Source organism: Cryptomeria japonica, chromosome 10 (assembly GCF_030272615.1).
Source record: "Cryptomeria japonica chromosome 10, Sugi_1.0, whole genome shotgun sequence".
Taxonomy (NCBI): Eukaryota; Viridiplantae; Streptophyta; class Pinopsida; order Cupressales; family Cupressaceae; genus Cryptomeria; species Cryptomeria japonica.
Window position 1 is genome coordinate 828,047,492 of NC_081414.1, and position 19,775 is coordinate 828,067,266.

Consider the following 19,775-nt stretch of genomic DNA (forward strand, 5'->3'; position numbering starts at 1 on the left):
GTGTTGGTGTAAATAATTATTCATCATGGATATTATTACACTTACTTAAGTTTACTTAGGATAATGCATTTCATAGTAGTTTGGATATGAGACACTTGGGTGTTTGTGCCACATTGGGATAGTGTGTGTAGGAGAAATTCCACCTCTTATGGTGTTGATCTTGTTATTACACTATCATATCCATTTATTGTGGAGTGATAATTCCACCTTCGGTGGGTGATCCACCTCATGTGGAATATTATATTATTTCTCCTACCTACCCACACCTATTTCCTACCTACCCTTGTTTCTTATTGAGCCACATGTCATGTTTGTGTGCTCATACATATCCCTAGCCTTGCCTATATAAGCAGGCTCATCTACATTGTATGTAACAACTAGATAATCCAGTTAGTTGTTGATCATTTTCTATTGATGAGAATACAGTTTATTCTTGTCCCATATTATGTCTCTATCATGTACATTTCAATGACTTCTTGATCTTGGCAAAATCCAACAATGTGAAATCCACATTCCTGAATGGAATACTTGAAGAGGAGGTGTATATAGAGCAACCAGATGGGTTTGCCCTATTAGAAGATAGTAATATGGTGTTTAGACTACATAAATCCTTGTATGGATTGAAGCAAGCACCTAGAGCATGGTATGAACGTTTACACTCACATCTTGTGAAGATTGGATTTGAAAGAACAAGTGAAGATAGCAATATCTATCTGAAGTTAGAAGGAGATTAGATTCTAATCTGTGAAGTGTGTTGATGACATAATTTTTGGTGGAGATGACAAGATGAGTCATGCATTTGCAGATGAGATGAAGAAGGAATTTGAGATGTCACTGATTGGAGAAATTAAGTTCTTCATTGGACTACAAATTCAACAAATGAAAGATGGTATCTTTATCACTCAGTCCAAGTATGTCAAAGAAGTGTTGAAGACCTTTGGCATGGAAGAAAGAAAACCTGTTGGTACACCGATGATGATCGGTTGTAAATTGTCAAAAGAAGATGACTCATCGTTGGTAAATGAGAAGTATTACCGGTCAATGATTGGTAAGTTGCACTATGTAGTACACATCAGACCAGACATTGCACATGCAATAGGCATTGCTGCATGTTTTCAGAAAAGTCCAAGAGAATCCCACTTGGTAGCACTCAAGCGGATTCTTAGATATCTAAAGGGAACTATAGATTATGGATTGTGGTATCCATACAGTAATGACTTCAATCTCAAAGTGTTTACAGATGTCGATTGTGCTGGTAATGTGGATGATTGGAAGAGTACAACCGGTGGTGCATTGTTTCTTGGTGGTAGACTAGTCTCATGGATGAGTAAGAGGCAAAGTTGTATCTCTTAGTCTACAGCAGAAGCAGAATATGTAGCAATATTTATGAACTGCACTCACACAATTTGGATGAAGCATGTATTAAGTGGTTTCAATGTCTTTATATCTGAACCGATGAGTATATTTTGTGATAACACAAGTGCAATTAATATTTCCAAGAATCCGGTACTGCATGCTAGAACCAAGCACTTCGAGCTCAAGTATCATTTCTTGAGGGAGAAAGTTTAGAACAAAGAGGTTGTATTGGAACATGTTTCCAGTAAGGAGCAGTTAGCAGATATATTCACCAAGCCTCTACCGAAGGCTATATTATCTATTTAAGAGGTGAATTAGGGGTGTTGCCCCTTCAAGAGGTGAAGTAAAAGTATGTGCTCCACATCAGTCAGGTATTGCATTGTCAAATATTTTTAGGATTGGTGTGTTGAAGGATGCTACTCCTCAGGGGGAGCAGCATAGTGGAACATGGATGTCTATGCCTCCACTTTGGCATTGTTGTCAAAGGGGGAGAAGATGTGAAGCAGAAAAGATATCTGCAATATTGGCTACACATAATATGGAAGAGATTGGGAGAAGATGTGAAGCGGAGAGATATCTTTGTATATTGCCATGTATATTGCCATCAATGCCAAAGGGGGAGATTGTTGGCATATGTGCAGAGTTGGATGACATGATGATATTGTATGTTGTCATTGATGTCAATATGCTGAAGTATGAACCGGTATATTGAAGAAAGCAAACTGGCAAGAGAACCGGTATGATGGTATGAAGTGAACCGATATGATGATGTGAATCGGTATATGCGTATGATGATGTGAACCGGTATATGCGAAAAGGTGAACCGGTATATGCAAAGTTTGTATCGGGGTTTCATTTGATATGACTACCGCTTGGTAGTCTCGGCTTCAGGGTTTTCGGTTGATGCATTTCAAGTCTGTGTGATTCGACCGACGATATTCTGTGATGAGTTAGCATTGAAATGAAGATCAGATCGTGTTGCCACATCAACCTTGTGTGCGTGAAGGATTTCCTTGAGGATCTTGCATGAAGAAGATTGATCCTATCTACCTCGGGAATATGCGAAGTCTTAGTAAATGGTGGAGAGAGCGTGATGGGTTATTAGCTTCTAGAAGCAGTAAAGAACTTACGAAGGAGAACGTCTTGAGAGTTATTCAAGATTGTTTTATCTTATGTAATGTGATTGAACGATCACGATTGGATCGATTGAATTGTTAACCTAGATGCCTAGGGTTTTAGGTTTTGGCTATCGACCTAATTGTTGTCTATAAGGTCGATGATGATTTGCATTGTGAAGTTGTTGGCAAATGTTATGTGTGTATCCAAGTGAAGAGATACTTGATTCTTGCCAGACCGGTGCAGTGAGTAGAGATCTGCAAAGTGTGATTGCAGATTTAAAGGAACTAAAGTGGATCTGCCTTGGCATTAAGTGTTGTTATCAGATCAGTGTATTACCTGTTGACTTCTAACCATTTCAGCAGTTGGAAAATCCCTTTATTGAGTAGCTTTAACAGGCTTTTTGTAAATCCTTTAATAGGGTGACTCAAAATCATTGAGTTCTTCAAATCCTCTTGCGAGGTAACCTTTAACAAGGTTCTAACCTTTAACCAGGTATTTAGCTATCCTTTAATTGGGTGATCCCTAGCAGGATCATTTCCTAGCAAAACTTGTTGTAAAGTCTTTAACCGGACTAGGCTCCTAACAAAGCAGACTTCAGAAGAGTTCAAGAACAACTTGTGGGTATTCATCCCCACCGTGGTTTTCCCCAGTTGGGTTTCCGCGTGAAAAATCAGTGTGTTATGTGTGATGCTTTAGTGTTTTTTGTCAAGCAATAATGCATGTTGATCCAGTGGTCATTATATTTTTGATGTATTACTTGTTTAAGCATATGGGTGAAGTGGAAATGAGATGTTAGAATTTGTGAAGATCTAAATGTTACCAGGTTTATGTCTTTCGCAACCTCACTGTGTTTTACCGGTAGTAACCTGATTTAGATTGGTGATGTTGTTTACCAGTTAGTACAGTCTTTGCAGTTTAAGTTGTTGAAGAAGTTTTTGTCTATACTGATTCACCCCCCCCTCTTAGTATTTGTTGGGTATTTACTATTCATCATTATTCATCATAATTGGCCTTTCGGCCTTAGATATTTTGTGGATCGATTTATATATGCATCATTTTATATCCTTGCCGATGTTTGTGTTTATAAATATGATTAAGTGTAATTCGCCACCCCTTGGATTATAAGACATGCTTATTAAGTCATGATCTATGTCAAACTAAAAACGTGTTGGATAAAATATAACCGATCTCCAATGAAGCAACATGATGGTTTAATAAGAAGCCGACCTTTGGAGGAGGCGTATTGTTTGGCATCATCCATGCATGGGTATATAGAAGCGAATCCTGCTCCTTGATCAACATGTTAATATTCTTTTACAGTTCGTGATCTTCTACAGCAGATAGGTATATCACATACAAGCAAATCACATACATCTAGATTTTGTTCTATCTACAACAATTATATCATTCACTTAGCAGTTCAATGATATTTATCTACAACAGTTTGTGAATCAGTAAGGAAGACAAATTTCCATAGAAGATCATATATTCTAGTTATTGCCATTCATATAGCTTCACGTGTGAAGCAAATTCATTGTAAAGACATCTTGTACATCAATATATATATAAAGGAACTTCTTTGTTGGGTTTTTCACCTTCAAGAGGAAGGTTTTCCTAGGATAATATCTGTGCATTTGTGTTTGATTTATTGCCTATCTAATCTGATCATCAAAACTTAACATTCCTTACCTCACACCACTTGTCAAAATGAACTCAAAACATAAATACAAACTTCCAAAAATATAACTCTCCATTACTCTTTCACCGAACTAGAAAGCGCCATAGTCATAATAGAAACTTTGGTCATAATCTCAACATAGCAACTTGTGACACTAGTTCCCAAAAAATATATTAGGACTTCCAAAGTGGAATGAAAAATAAAAAAAAAAAATTAAATTAGCATGTTTGGACTCTAAGGTTGAGACACCTTAACCCCAACAATAAGAAGGTAGGGAGTGGTAGATATAAGATAGGTAGGAAGTGAGGGTAATGGAAGGTGTTAGGGGGATGGGTTAGTATAGGATTGGGGTTTAAATGATAATGAGGGAGTATAGGATGGGTAGAAGGTTGAGGGAAGTTGGAGGTGAAGAGATGGTGGAGATAGGTGAGATGGAAATTATAAGTGAAGGTAGAGAAGGGTAGTAAAGGGAAATGGAAGAGGTGATATGAGGGAAGGGGTAGAAGATGAAGGAGAGGCAAGTATGAAATGTAGGATGGATGGAGAATGGGAGAAGGTGAGGTGGAATGAAAAGGGCAGATGGATGGGAAGCGATTGGGTTTGGGCACCCATTGGCAATGCTAGGAGAGGCAGGTCGACAACTTGTAGGGCAAAAGAAGTGTTGTGCTTGACTTCATGCTAAAGAGAGAGACTTGTCATGATTACATCTTACCCGCCTGGGATATTACACTTCTTCAAAATGTAAGGCAAATAGCCAAAGACACAAAAACTAACCTAGAAAGCATAAAAAAAGTGAGGGTCCCCATTTGCAGTGGGGCGATGTGTGAAAATGTCACAACACTATGTTAATTATCCATAAGCTTCATAGATGGATAACATTGATGATATAGTGTATTTTTGAAAGATTAATGTCTTTTGTTTGGTCCGGAAAATGTGTTACTATCTCTGCTGACTGTTTTGGTGAATGATATCTTTGTCTCGAATATATTTCTGCACCAGATATGTATCAGATGGCTCTGTTGATTGGAGTAGAATGATTATGGTAGATCGATTTCAGTTTTTTAGTTGGATGGATGTTTGTCCTTGAAGCGACATTTATGTCTAAGATTTATTTTGGCAAAGCTTCAAGAGTGTGCGGAGGAATGAGTTGCTTTCCTTGTCTTGCTATTGCCTTGAGGTTATTGTGGAGCATTTGATATTGTTCATAACATGTCATGGTTATTTCGTGGTGGACTGTATATTCAACTTTTTAGATCCAGATTAAAATATTTTGGGTAAAACAATTTGGTATGAACCGGCTTAAGTGTTTTGATCGGTGCGGTTGTATATAGAACCTTTATGAAGATAATTGGAAGGTGTTTTGACTTAGTGTGAATCTTCACATGTCTTCTTTGTCTTCCGCATGCAATGTTTGGCTCGATGATGTATATACAAGTTACATCTTTTAAGACGACCTAATAGAGATTATTGATGTTCTAGTTGGTATACAAAGGACAGATCAATTATGTTAACAGAAGTGCAATTTATTTGATGTGTGGATGGATAGATGGTGTACGCAAGTATGGAGATAAAGTAATAAGATATATGATGCGCATGTGACGTATATGCAGAGGTTCGGATGTGTTACCAAGAAAAGATATATCAGATGAGTATTAAGTTGTGAACTGTTATCTGTATGTTGGTAGATGTTATTCCTTCTACAGATCAAATTTCTTATTCCTATTGTATCTGGACAATTGTTTTGTATCTTGCCTTAAAGAAATGCTCTTCAATTATGCAAGTCCATCCTTTGTATCTTGCCTAAGGTTATGCACCTAGTCTGCAAGTCCGAAATAGTGAACTCCCTCGCCTATGGCCTAAATTGTTTTAAACAATTATTATATATATTGAGTCAAAATCTCATCGTGGTTTTTCCCAGTTTGGGTTCTCCACATAAAAATCTTGGTGTTCTTATGTGGATGCATTTGTTGTTTGTGTTATTTGCTTTCATGAACATCTGTTGAATGAAGTTTATGGTTTAAATGTTTTAATCTATTCAAGTTTTGGTATATGTTGATTCACCTCCCCTCTCAGCATTTGGGAGTGTTCAACAAGCATCTATGAATTCACACTTATTATTCAAATCACCAAAATTGTTAATTAATACCCCTTAATTCAATGGTTTATATTGATCATTATCTACTTAGCAATTCCATTTAATGTATAATTACACAATAATATTTTTATGAATTCACACATTAGTCAAATCAAGAAAATTGTCAATTAGTACCCCTTAATTCAATGGTTTATATTGATCATTATCTACTTAGCAACTCTATTTGATATGTGTTTATACAATTATATATCTTAACTAACTTTCTCCAACTGCTACTACAAATTTTTTGACTTGATTTTCTCTTCATCCAGCTTTTGTTGCAAATATTCTAAGTTGCTTTTTTCTACATTAGAGAATTGTTCTTGCCCAATTTCTTTTTTCTACATTAGAGAATTGTTCTTGCTCATCCAAATTGGGCTGTAGAGTTTTTTGCTTGATTTTCTTAGCACTACACTTGTCTATGCTCATCCAAATTTTGTTGTAAAGTTTTTTTTGTTTTTTTTAAGGACTACATAATTGTCCATGCCCATTTTTAGTTATTTCCCATTAATATTGTTTTTTTGTACTCTCTAAAATTTTTAGTTGCCCTAGCTTTGATTAAATTAATCACCTTAAAGGATTATGCTTGAATCCTCTTCTCCAAACAAGAAATCTTGTTCACTATTTCTTCATTCTCTACTTTCACATGTTCAAGTTTACCCTTAAATTTTCTACTATTTATTCAACTTGTTCTTTTCTTTCTCTAATTTTATAATGATGAATATACCACATGTTCACTATTTCTTCATTCTCTACTTTCACATGTTCAAGTTTACTCTTAAATTTTCTACTATTTATTCAACTTGTTCTTTTCTATCTCTAATTTTATCAATGATGAATATACCACATGATTTTTTCTTTTAGATAAATTTGCTTTGTTGCAATTTTTTACTCCTTTTAATTCTATTGAGAAAAGTAGTTATTTCATGGTTTTTTTTTTCAATTTGATCTTCATGTTTGTTAACTTTGGACACAACATATATGTACTCCATTATATATTCACTTGGATCACATGTAGACCATACCCTAGTTGTTGTAGGGTTTAAAAGTGACTGAAACCCCATCATTTTTTTCCTTTTTATTCATTTATTTGTGATACTAGAAAAACTCAAATTTGTAACCAAAATTTAAGGCCACATTTGTTTGTTTGATTAGATACTTAGAATTGTGGGGAACTACAATCGAGGCTAAGGTTGAGTCTCTTGTCTCCCACTAACAACGATACTAGTAGAAAGTAAATGCCTCGAAGTAGAGATACATTGCCTAATAGTAAGAATAGTTGCATTTTAAGTAAATATTGTATCTCTTTCGCCTCTTCTCATGACCTTAATGGTATGTACCTTCATTTATTGACCTATTTTGTTGTGGATGATCACAATACCACCAACACCATTACCACCACCACCAGTACCACTTGTATGTTTTACTATTGGAAGGGAATTAGATTGAGTCCATAATAATCCAATGAGAGAACCAATTCAAGTAAGAATATATCTGCAAATTTGTTAATACAACAATGACAAAAGACACAAGAGATGCCTTGGGAAAATCCTTTAAAATCAAAATAGGAGATTCAATGTATTAATCTTCAACATGATATTTACAATACACCTGTAAAGTTTGAGTACTTCAATAAAAGTTTTCATCTTTGGTTCGATTTGACAACACAATCCTACAAAAATCCACATAGAATCTCCATTGCAAGCCCTCAATACATAGGCTATGAAGATCCTAGAAATCCCAAACTGATTGTCCAAACCACTGGATCAAACTATGAGCATCCATATTTGTGAAGCCTTTCAAATTAGTATGTATGTATCTTCTCCCATACCATCTCTGACCCCTATCACTGAGGGGTTACATGTAACTCCCAAGTGCTCCCATAAGAGCACTAGTTGCCTCTTACAGCCCTCTTACACAACTATTAGTAGTGAATAAAGATGCCTTCCAAGTCCACTATGTGATTCCCTCTAATAATAATGTTCTTTCACACTCTTAAGTGTGTCTATATTCTCTTACACACCTTACATGATATAAATGATCTTACACATAGGGAACAAACAGAAAACAACATATCTAAGAGCAATATTGCCATGAAGAATCATGGTCAAAATTGCATTGATCATGTGAACAATTTGAGAATTCAAGACATTCTGTACAAGATAGGAACTGAAACCAAAACCAACCTCTTTACTCATAGTTTTCACTGATGTTATGTGGTGAAGCAGATTGAGTCAAGAATGGAAAGACATTGTGGACGGTGTAGAAAATGTTCTGCTCACACTAGTATCCATTGTATCTTAATTAATGAAACCAAAATATCTCTCTCTGCTTACAAGTTTAAGTCTTCAATGATGGGGTGCAGTGGGGTGGAATTCTTCAGCAATGGGGAGATATTCTGAAGGGTGTGGAAAACGCCCTTCTTGCACTGGTATCCATTATATCTTCACCTGGGCATCCCGGCAACAAACTCCACTCCATGGATCTCAAATTAAACCTCAACAAATTTGTGCTTCCTCTAAGCATAAACCAAATTCTATCCCTGCCATCTGATGCAACTAAAAAATCTGTACCATCTGATGACTTAACAGCAGTTTCCAACAAATCCAGGGGAGACTCAGAAATTAGAGACCAACTCTTAGAATTTGATCTTAAATCCAATTCCCACAGGCCCACCAAACTATGCTTTATCACAGGTAAGCGGCCCAAGATGGACTTGGGGCTCTGTAATCTCCCCACCAAAATCATCTTCTCACTACATACCACTAAGGAAGGCAGTGTAGCATGAGGGTTCTCATCAGAGTCAAGATAATCAATCATCTGAGGCAGCCCTTCCTTAATCTCTAGATATTTAAATTCTGTACTTTGTATGTTATAACAACCCACATGAACACCATATGTACTTGTGCAGTATACCATCCCTTCATGTACAGTACTCCTCCATGGGTGTGCAGTCGTTCTCCACCAGGGGTGTTCAGTGCTTCTCCAGGGTCTTGCCTCAGTAGCATTACCAGTAGTCCACATATTCAAACTGGAATTGTATATTAGTGGGCAAATTTTCGATGGCTCTGCATGGTTGCTTGACATTACAACAATGTTAAAGTGGTTTGAACTAAGGTCAGCGATCAGTTCAACAGCCGATTCACCATGCCAATCCTGACGAGAGGGAAAATCAGGCAAAACCCTGTATTGTTTAGTTAAAGGGTTAAGTACAACAGGATTATAAATCTCCCTTGAGTCCGAATCCACAAAGAAGAAAAGTCCACCGCCCACTGCACAGAGTTGGACAATAGAAGGTGGAGAAAAATGGGAGAAGTTCCTTTTTCTCCAGGGTAAGGGTAAGGGGATTCTGAACCAGTGGTTTAGAGAGGGGCTGAAGAGGACGATGCCATGGGATCCCTGGGCAGTGTGTTGCACCACCAAATAGTGTGAATTCAGAGAGTTGTAGAGTGACCAGAAAGATGGTGATGTACATATTGCATTTTTCCATGTTTTAGATACACATTTCATCCTCATCAAAGAGGGCAGAGGAAGCCTTGCTAGAATATGCTCAATTGAAAGACAATCCAAATAGATTGCAGAAGAATTACTAGTTTCTCCTTCTTCAACTACTACTTTTTCTTTAAAATTTAGCACTTTCTGTGCAGGCCATGGCTGATTATTGTGCTGTGACACTATACCATAACGTTTGTGAAGAGCTATTATTAAAGAAGAAAAAGGAAGGCCTGAACAGTGGTTACCTACTACCAGGCGCCATCCACGGTTGAATTCTCTGTTGCTATCAAATGATAATGATCTTCTAGGGTTTAAGATGAATTGAAAAGACTGTCGGTCATCTGCCAAGCGGAAAACCTTTTCGATCCTCTGCATCTCCAACTCCTTAGCACTTGGGAACATTCCATCTGGATTTCTACATCTGATCTTATCCACTAATTGCCACAAGCCCATAAAGAATGGGCTAATTTCAATTAAGAATTGGGGAAGCCTCACCAAAACTCTCCACACAACATTAAAAACATCCCTGAATCCATCCAACATACCACCCAACTGAAAACTGCTTTCCTCTCCTACACCAGGCATATCACAAATAAATTTCTCTGATACATTATCTGATTCGAAATTCTCAATGCTATCCTCTAATGGATTATCAGTTTCAAAATTCTCAGTGATAGCCTCTAATGAATTATCGGATTCCGATATCTCAATGATACCCTCTAATGGATTATCAGATCCAGAATCCTGAACAACACCCTCTGACACGTTAACAAATTCAAAATCCTCAACAAAACCCTCTGGCACATCATCAGATTCATGTTTCTTAATAAAACCCTCTGATAGATCATCAAACTCAAAATTGTGATGATCTACAGCCATGCTTTTTACATCTCCTTCACCAGCACAGAAATGGATGTGCAGGCCAAGCAGAATAAGCACAGCAACATTAACCCAAACCCTAGGCAATAAGAACCCGATTTCTCCCATATTTACTTAGCTCGCTGAAACACTTATATCAAATCCGAGCAATTGCTCTTTCTATGTACAGAAAAAATAAAATGAAACCATTAAAACATAACCTGGAGGAATGAAACCCTTGCTCTTGCTCAAAATATACCCCCAATCATGAAAACTGCACAGGAAAAACACACAATATTCACAAATAACCTATAAACATATGTACTCCATTTAAGATATTTAAATTAGTTGTCTGTCTACAGTTTCTTCTAGAAATCTTCAAAATATTTTAGCTTGGTTACCAAGTCAACGCGAAATTACGGAGAAAATATAGGAGAATTGCTTGCCTGAGTTTTCAAGATTTGCTTTATTCTCTTACAGGAATATCCAAGCATTACAAGAATCTCTAATGGTGCGGGACTGATTCTTCTTTCTCCAATACAGGCAATAGATGCCCTATAATCTAAGCAATCTAATCGCAGTGGTTTTATCATTGGTTTTTTATATTTATAGCCTATATGTAAGAAGCATTTCAATGACTAAACAATTGCTGTATCTGATCCTTGGAACATCAAAGCGGTTGGTATTTATATGTAGATATTTTGTCTAGTTATGCTAATCAACTCATTTAGTTTTTTTAAGATTTAAATATATTGGGTGGAATTGATTTTTTTTAATGTGGTTAAGGATTATGTTTGCCAATTTAACTGAATGGATACCAGTCAGTCTTTTGTTCTTAGTCAAAGAGGTATGTTTGGGGCGAAATTAACTGAATGGATACCAGTCAGTCTTTGGTTCTTAGTCAAAGAGGTTCATCTTAAAGCTCGTGCTCATGTATCAAGTAGCTAAAATGACTTCGTGGATGAAAAATTCTCCATTAAAAAAAAAAAAATTCTTCTCTCTTGGCATGCTTTCTTTCCTTGATGATGCATCATAGAGTTTGATCCAAAACATTAGGCATCCAAATTCTACACAGTTTATCGGAAAAGAAAGAAAAACAAGCTAAAAACATCATCTATAAAAATTTCATGATTGTAAAATAAAAACTAAACATATTTTTTTACAATTAATCTATGAATTAAGTTCATATATATTTTTGAAAAATACCAAATTATTTAATTGACATTATTAACCTTATATACTGTTTACACCCAATTTTTTTACAAATTGATCAAACAGATAATTTATCTTTTTATCCTCCAACTTCTCCTTTCATTTTTTTATTTTCACTTTAAAAATTCCTTTTATCTTTTTATCCTCCAATTTCTCTTTTCATTTTTTTATTTTCACTTTAAAAATTCCTTTTATCTTTTTATTTTATTTTCACAAAGAGGGTTGAATTTGATTTTTATTCCCATACGCTAAGAATCCTCAAAACTTTGATTGCAGATCTTCTCAAAGGAAAGTACATATTCACATTTTTGAGGTGGCACTTGCGCCCATGGTTTAGGTATAAACAATGATACCATGCCTCCAATTCAAGTTTTTTTAAGGATTGTAAACTTTATATATATATATAAGGATTGTAAACATTATATATATATATATATATATATATATATATATATATATATATATATATATATATATATATATATATATATATATTTTAATAATTAATATTAAAATTTTGTAATAAATAATTTAAAAATAAAAACAAATTAATATTTACATGAATTTAGAAAATAGTTTAAGATTAAATTTTGAAAAGTAATACAAAGGTGAATGAACAAAGTATTAGAACAATAAAAAGATAGTAGGCACAATTAATTATGGGAGATATAACAACAAAGAGTAGATAAATACAAAGGTTTGATTACTTTCAAGGGAAAATCTAGATCAATAATATAATAAAACTTCACATTTATATGAAGTCGGAAAGAAAATCGGTGCAAGAGCTTCCTAGGTTGTAAGAGCAATCTTGTATGAACTAAAAAATATTGTATTTTATTTGTTTATTTTGTTTGTAGGTTTTTATTATACACATTCCAATTACTAGTTAGTCACTGAAGATCAGACAACATTTCAATTGCATATTTTACCTTGTGTTAGTAGATATATGTTCTATCGTGATACTTAAATGTCATATTCACTTTCTAGAAGCTTTTTATTATCACAAGGGTAAAAATTGGTTTCGAAACTTTACTAGGTGTAACATGCTTAAAGCAAGTTCACCATCCATGGTGTGTGATAGCTTTTTGGAATTTGTGCCAACAAATGAATGTATAGCAAGGTAATTTTCACCCAAGAGTGCTTATGTTGTATTGCATGAAGATACCTTACCACTACATTTGACCAGGTTAAGAGATTCAACTATACATATGGTTGGCTACATGTTTCTGTTAGCAATTGGAGGAATTGATTATGTGTTGCATTGATGTTTTTTCATTGATGGCAACACCGACTGTTTTGGTTGTTTACCAGTTTCCAGTAGGTTCCGATAGAGCGGTTGGTTTATGATATTGATCTGGTATGCTTCGATTTGTGGAATTGGTTTGGATTTATCATTCATGTTATTCAGATGTGTATCACGATCAATTGGTTCGGTATTTGATGACTCAAGAGCTACCATTTGTTCTAGTATGTCTTTTGGTCACCGGTAAGGGTTTTACCAACAGAGCTTTGTTGAAGATCTTTTGATGCACTTGATAAGTGGTGTTAGTGCGGCTTCTGGATGGCTTTCGGGATGCTATTGGTTATCTTGTTCGTGTTCTTGTTGATTGGTGGTGTTGCACTTAGGATCGGACCTAATGTTATCTTATTCTGCTACGTTATGGACCGGTTTATGTAACGTGTTGGTGGATGATCTTGATGCATTTTCGGTTGGATCTATTGATTGGATTATGTTGTTTCGGTCTTAGGCCGACTTGGTTGATCACTGGATTGTGGGCCTATGTTATGAATTTATTGTATTATCTTTTAGGTGGTTGACCTAATTGCTTAGGTCTTGGGTGGGTATAAATATGATTATTTGTGCGTGAATAAGGTTGTAATCATATGTAGAGGTTTTGGTCGATCATAGGTGATCGAATTGGGCTGGTGAAAGAGGTTTAAGACCTCAAGTATTGAGATTAACCAGAACTGTACTTAGGCATAGGAGATGTTATTCTTGCAGTTCACTCTTCTTTCCAAATTCTAAATTGGATTTATTTTGTAGTCGGTGAGGCTCCTTTTGTGATGAGTAGTGTGCTCTAGGCTATTGGCCTTCTTGCATGTGCAGGCCCCTCTTTTTGTAATCACATACTTACTGCAAAAGTATTATCTGATTGTGGGTAGGCTTTCCACTGTGGTTTTTCCCTTTATCGAGTTTTCCACGTACAAATCTTGGTGTTATCTTTTGTGGACTATGGTTTATATTTGTGCTTAACTATTATAATATTTGTATTTTGATAATTAGGTTTTAATGCTTAAAGTTCTATAATCTGTTGACAATTGATTCACCCCCCCCTCTCAGTTGTCCACCGGTTATTTGAGTTGTCTAACAATTGGTATCAGAGCTTGGTCCTCTCTGCAGAAGATTACTATTTGAGGAAGATCCTATGGCATCTTATAGTTCAAGTTCATCTGCAGCTATTTTCCGGAGGCAAATTCCTAGGCTTGATGGAACAAATTATAGAGTATGGAAGATTCAAATGGAGACTCATCAGAGATGTCTTGGTAAGGAGATTTGGGAGATCACTGAGAAAGGATATATACCTCATAATCCGACATTTGGAAATCCTCCTCGGACAGGCTTGGATAAGGATATCGAAAATTATTGTAGAGCTAGAGAAGCCCTTTTGTGTGCACTTTCTGATCAGCAAGTTGTGGGACTAAGGAAAAATCAACTGCGAAGGCTATATGGGATAAATTGGAGACTTTGAATGAAGGTGACCCTACTGTTAAAATTGCTAAACTTGATGGTTACCGGGTGAGATATGAGAACCTGAAGATGGAAGAAGATGAAAGGATTAATGCTTTTATGGAGAGAGTTAATGAAATTATTCTGGGAATTCAGTGCTATGGTGGATCTCTGAGCGAAGATGAAATAGTTTTAAAGTATTGAGAGCTTTGCCACTAACTTATAAGATGAAGGCTACTGTAATTAATGAGTTGAGAACAATGACAAACACCTTTGTTGATAGGGATACCTTGGTTGGGAAGTTATCTACTTTTGAGGTTGAAGAATTTGGTCCTTCTGGAGTTGCAAAATCTGAACAGGTGCTTTTCATGCATCTACATCATCTATCGGCAAGAGTGATTGGAAAGTCTTATATGCTAAGGAATTGGAGGAAATGAAAAAAAGAAGATGAAGAGTTTGAGCAAATTGAAGCCTTATTTGCTAGAAGAGTACCTAAAGGTCCAATAGGAAGTAAGTATGAAGGAAAAACACCTTTTAAATGTTTCACATGTAATAAGATAGGTCATTTTGCATCTAGATGTTCTAAAAGGAATTCAAGATTTGAGGAAAGAGCTAGAAGATCTTTTAGGCCTAACCATGATTATCAGAACAAGCATAAGTACAAGAGGAACAAAGACAAATCATGCTACTATGCGGATGAGGAAGGTGTGACTGAATATGATGATGAACCAACACAAGATTTAGCTAGTGGATCCAACGATGGAAAGGAATTGGTATTCCTGGCTATCAAGGAAGATAATCCAGTACCTGAAGAAAAGGGCCTTGCTGCTAAAGTTGAAGACAATAATGAATGGGTGATAGACAGTGGATGTTCACATCATATGACTGGAGATAAAAGAAAGTTTCTATCTTTGCAAGAATTTGATGACGGTCTGGTTAGATTTGGAGATGACAAAAATGCATGATCAAGGGAAGAGGAACTATATCATTGGATGGTAAGCATGATAGTGATAATCTTTATTATGTTGAAGGTTTAATGCATAATATTTTGAGTCTAGGACAGTTGGTGGATAAGGGATTTCAGTTACAGTTCAAGGATGGAAAATGCAAGATTACGAATAGAACTAGATTGGAGATTGCAACCGGTACTCAAACTAAAGGTAACATATTTCATTTGAACTCCAGTGAGAAGACATGTTTGATTGCACAAATTGATGAGAGTTGGCTATGGCATAAGAGGTTGTGTCATGTGAATTTTGATTGCATTGTAAAGATCAATTCTACTAAGGTAGTTGGAGATATACCTAAGATTGTGAAGCCCTATAATTCGGTATGTAAGGAATGCCAAATGGGAAAGCAAGTCAAAACTTATTTTAAGAGTATACAAGACAAATATAATGATGTTATTGATCTTATTCATACTAATTTGTGTGGTCTTGCTAGAATCAAAAGTTTTCAAGGTGATAGATATTTTATGCTAATCATTGATAACTATTCTAGAATGATGTGGGTTAATTTTCTAAGGGAGAAATATGAAGCATTTGAAAAGTTTAAAATCTTTAAAGATAATGTTGAGATAGAGATAGGATTGAAGATTTTATGCTTAAGGTCTGGTCGGGGTGGAGAATTCACATCCGGTGAATTTAACAATTATTGTGAAAAGAATGGGATAAGGAAACAATTATCTACACCCCGAACACCTCAACCAAAATGGAGTTGTGGAAAGGAAGAACATAACTATCTTGGATGTGGCTAGAACTATAATGATGGAAGCTAATCTACCTTATATCTACTAGAGAGAAGTTGTGAGCACAACGGTATACACATTCAACAGAGTTCATATCAAAGGAGACATCGGTAAGACACCTTATGAGTTATGATTTGGTCATACACCTACAATTAAGTATTTCAAAATCTTTGGTAGTAAATGCTATATCAAACGAGATGATTCCATTGGAAAGTTTGATCCTAGATGTGATGAAGGGATATTTCTTGGTTATTCTAATGAAAAAAAAGCATATAGATGTTACAACAAAAGATTACAGAGAATTGTGGAGAGCACTAATGTCAAGGTGGATGAGATCAAAAGTCAAATCAGAACTTATGAGAGAGAATCGGCAGTGGAAATGATCATAAGTGAACCGGTAGCACCTACACCGGAACAAAATGTTGAACCAGTTACTGCAGCAGTATCAGAAAATTCTACAGTAACTAAAGATCAGAGCAGAGGAACAAAAAATCAGAAGACTCCTAAGTATGTTAAGTTAAATCATTTAGAAGATCAAATAATTGGAGACAAGAATAAAGGAGTGATGACAAGAAGAAGGTTGGCAGCTGATGAGGTATGTTTAATTTCTCAAATTGAACCGGCATCAGTAATTGAAGCATGTAAAGATGAATGTTGGATGAAAGCCATGGAAGATGAATCAGATTAGATAGAAAAAAATAATACATGGACTTTAGTTCCCTGTCCTAAAAATAAGAATGTTATTGGGACTAAATGGGTTTTTAGGAATAAATTGAATGAAGATGGACAAGTTGTGAGGAATAAGGCTAGATTGGTTTGTAAAGGATATTCTCAGAAGGAAGGAATTGATTATGATGAGACTTTTGCTCCGATGGCTAGGATTGAAGTTGTGATATTATTTCTTGCTTATTTTGCCCATAAGAACTACAAGGTTTATCAAATGGATGTTAAGTGTGCATACCTGAATGGAGATCTTGAAGAGGAAGTTTACATTGAGAAGACTAATGGATTTTCACTTTCAGATGACAAAAACATGGTTTGCAAGTTAAGAAAAGCTTTATATGGATTGAAACAAGCCCCTAGAGCTTGGTATGCAAGATTGGATAACTATCTTTTGAAGCTTGGTTTCACTAAAGGTAATGCTTATAGTAATTTATATTATAAGATCACTGATGATGACATATTGATTGTTGAAGTCTTTGTTGATGATATCATTTTTGGAAGTGAGGATAAGTTATGTATGAAATTCTTTGATAATATGAAGAATGAATTTGAGATGTCTATGATTGGGGAGATGAAATTTTTCTTAGGTTTGTAGATTACTCAGACTGATAAAGGTATTTTCATCTATCAAAGTAAGTATGCTAGGGAGTTGTTGAAGAAATTTGGTATGAAAATTTCTAATCTGGTTGGTACTCCTATGGTTACAAGTGAGAAATTGACTAAGATAGATGCATGAGCACCGGTAAATCCTACAAGGTACAAGTCTATGATTGGAGGTTTGTTATATCTGACTCAGACTACACCGGATATAATGAATGCATTTTTTATTGTATCAAGATATCAGAGTGATCCTAGAGAGAATCATGAGAGTGCAGTGAAAAGGAATTTTAGGTATTTGCAAGGAACAACTGAATATGGTTTGTGGTATCCTAAAGATGATGGTTTTACACTATGTGATAGTTTTGATACTTAATATAAGTACAGATCCAATAATCAACAAGATGAGAGGGGGGGGGGGGTGAATCATACAAACTTAATCTTCCATAAAAACATCAGATTCAACCTCGGTAACATATACTTCAATAATAAAACCAAAACTGTCAAACATGCAAACTTAAAAGCATATAAAAATCATAAACCTCATAACACTAGATTTAACGTGGAAACCCAAATAGGGAAAAACCACTGTGGGATTTCAGACCCACTAAGAAATATACTCTTCTAGAGTATGCTCGTTTAAAAGCGAATCCTGTTAAAGATTACAAACACATTGCTAGATGTGAGCCGGTTAATGGATTTCCCTCAGATCTGTTAGGATTTTCACCTTGTTAGAAGTGACCTTGTCAAAGGATTTCAAACACTCAATCAGAATGTCACCTTGCTAGAGGGTTTTACAAATAAGACTGTTAAGTCCACTTGGTTAAGAGATTTTCTATCACTTTCACAAAATAACAGTAATAAAAATATATCTGCAACTTCACATCTAAAATGCTAAAGCAGATTCTTATTTGTTCAATACAATCTAGACATAGAACTAATCTTGTCTATTTGTTGGGCTTCTATACTCTGTTATTCTAACAAGTCTTCAAGCTTCTGTGCTCGGTAATCACTATGTAGCATCCCTATGCATACACTTGCCCGCATACATTGTTTATCAACAGTTTCCTATTTATAAACAATTAGGTAACCGTATAATCTCCTTGATCACATTTTCCATGATCAATCATAGCCATTAGATCTTCAATCTTGTCTAGGTTCAATGCATCTTTCGATCTGAAAATGTTTTACCCCGCCTTGGAACTTGCATACATTTCTTGGAACTTGTGCTAGGGTATTGCGGTTCAATCTGCACTGTAGATCTTCATGCCGACTTTCCATTGCCTTAGATTCATTAACAAACTTCATGCATGGCATACCAATCATTTAATCAGTTCTAGCTCATCAGCTTCCTTCATTAAATACCGCATGTAAACATTTAATGCATTCTATTATAGCTCGGTTACAACTCGGTTACAACTCGGTAAATACTAAACTTCACTCGGTAGACATTCTGCCTTCATTAACCGATACCGATAACCTTAGGGTTTACCGACTAGGTTCCTTAGGGTTTACCGACTAGGTTCTTTGCTTGATAACATAGTATAGTATTAACCTTGACAATTTACATCATATGTATGATGTTAAAACAATCTAAACGTCATGATCTCATCATTGTCTGACTCGGTACTAGTTGCCCATTGAATACCTTATTCATCCCCTTATTCATCATATTCTTTCTGTGTCTTTTACCGACATCTTTATACTTTTCAAATCATACTTCTCAAGATATGGCAACATCATACTGAATTAGAAAATCAATTTCTTGACATCAATGACAAAATAATAATATCAAGACAGTAAACATCCTTAATCAGTTATATCCATAATCATCAACAACCTTCTTAATATCCTTATTGAAATGCCAACAATCTTTTATTGTCTGTTATAATGCAATATTGCTAACACTATGTGCATATACAGATGCAGATTGGGTTGGAGATGTTGATGACCGAAAGAGAACATCTGGTGGAGCTTTCTTCTTGGAAAGAAACTTGTTTCATGGATCAGCAAGAAGCAGTCATGTACCTCTTTATCTACTATTGAAGCTTAGTATATTGTTGCTGCTACTAACTATACACAAGTTCTATGGATGAAGCAAATGTTGAAGGATATAAGGGTGGATTGT

The 19,775-nt window shown here is 35.5% G+C and overlaps 1 protein-coding gene across 1 annotated transcript; it reads right to left on the minus strand.

The window, feature by feature from the left end:
• Positions 1 to 7,839: 7,839 nt before the first annotated feature.
• LOC131076880 (uncharacterized) lies at positions 7,840 to 10,914 on the minus strand. The gene has a single exon (XM_058014225.2). The coding sequence runs from the start codon at positions 10,767 to 10,769 to the stop codon at positions 8,667 to 8,669; it is 2,103 nt and encodes a 700-aa protein (XP_057870208.2). The 5' UTR covers positions 10,770 to 10,914; the 3' UTR covers positions 7,840 to 8,666.
• Between the last annotated feature and the right edge of the window lie 8,861 nt (positions 10,915 to 19,775).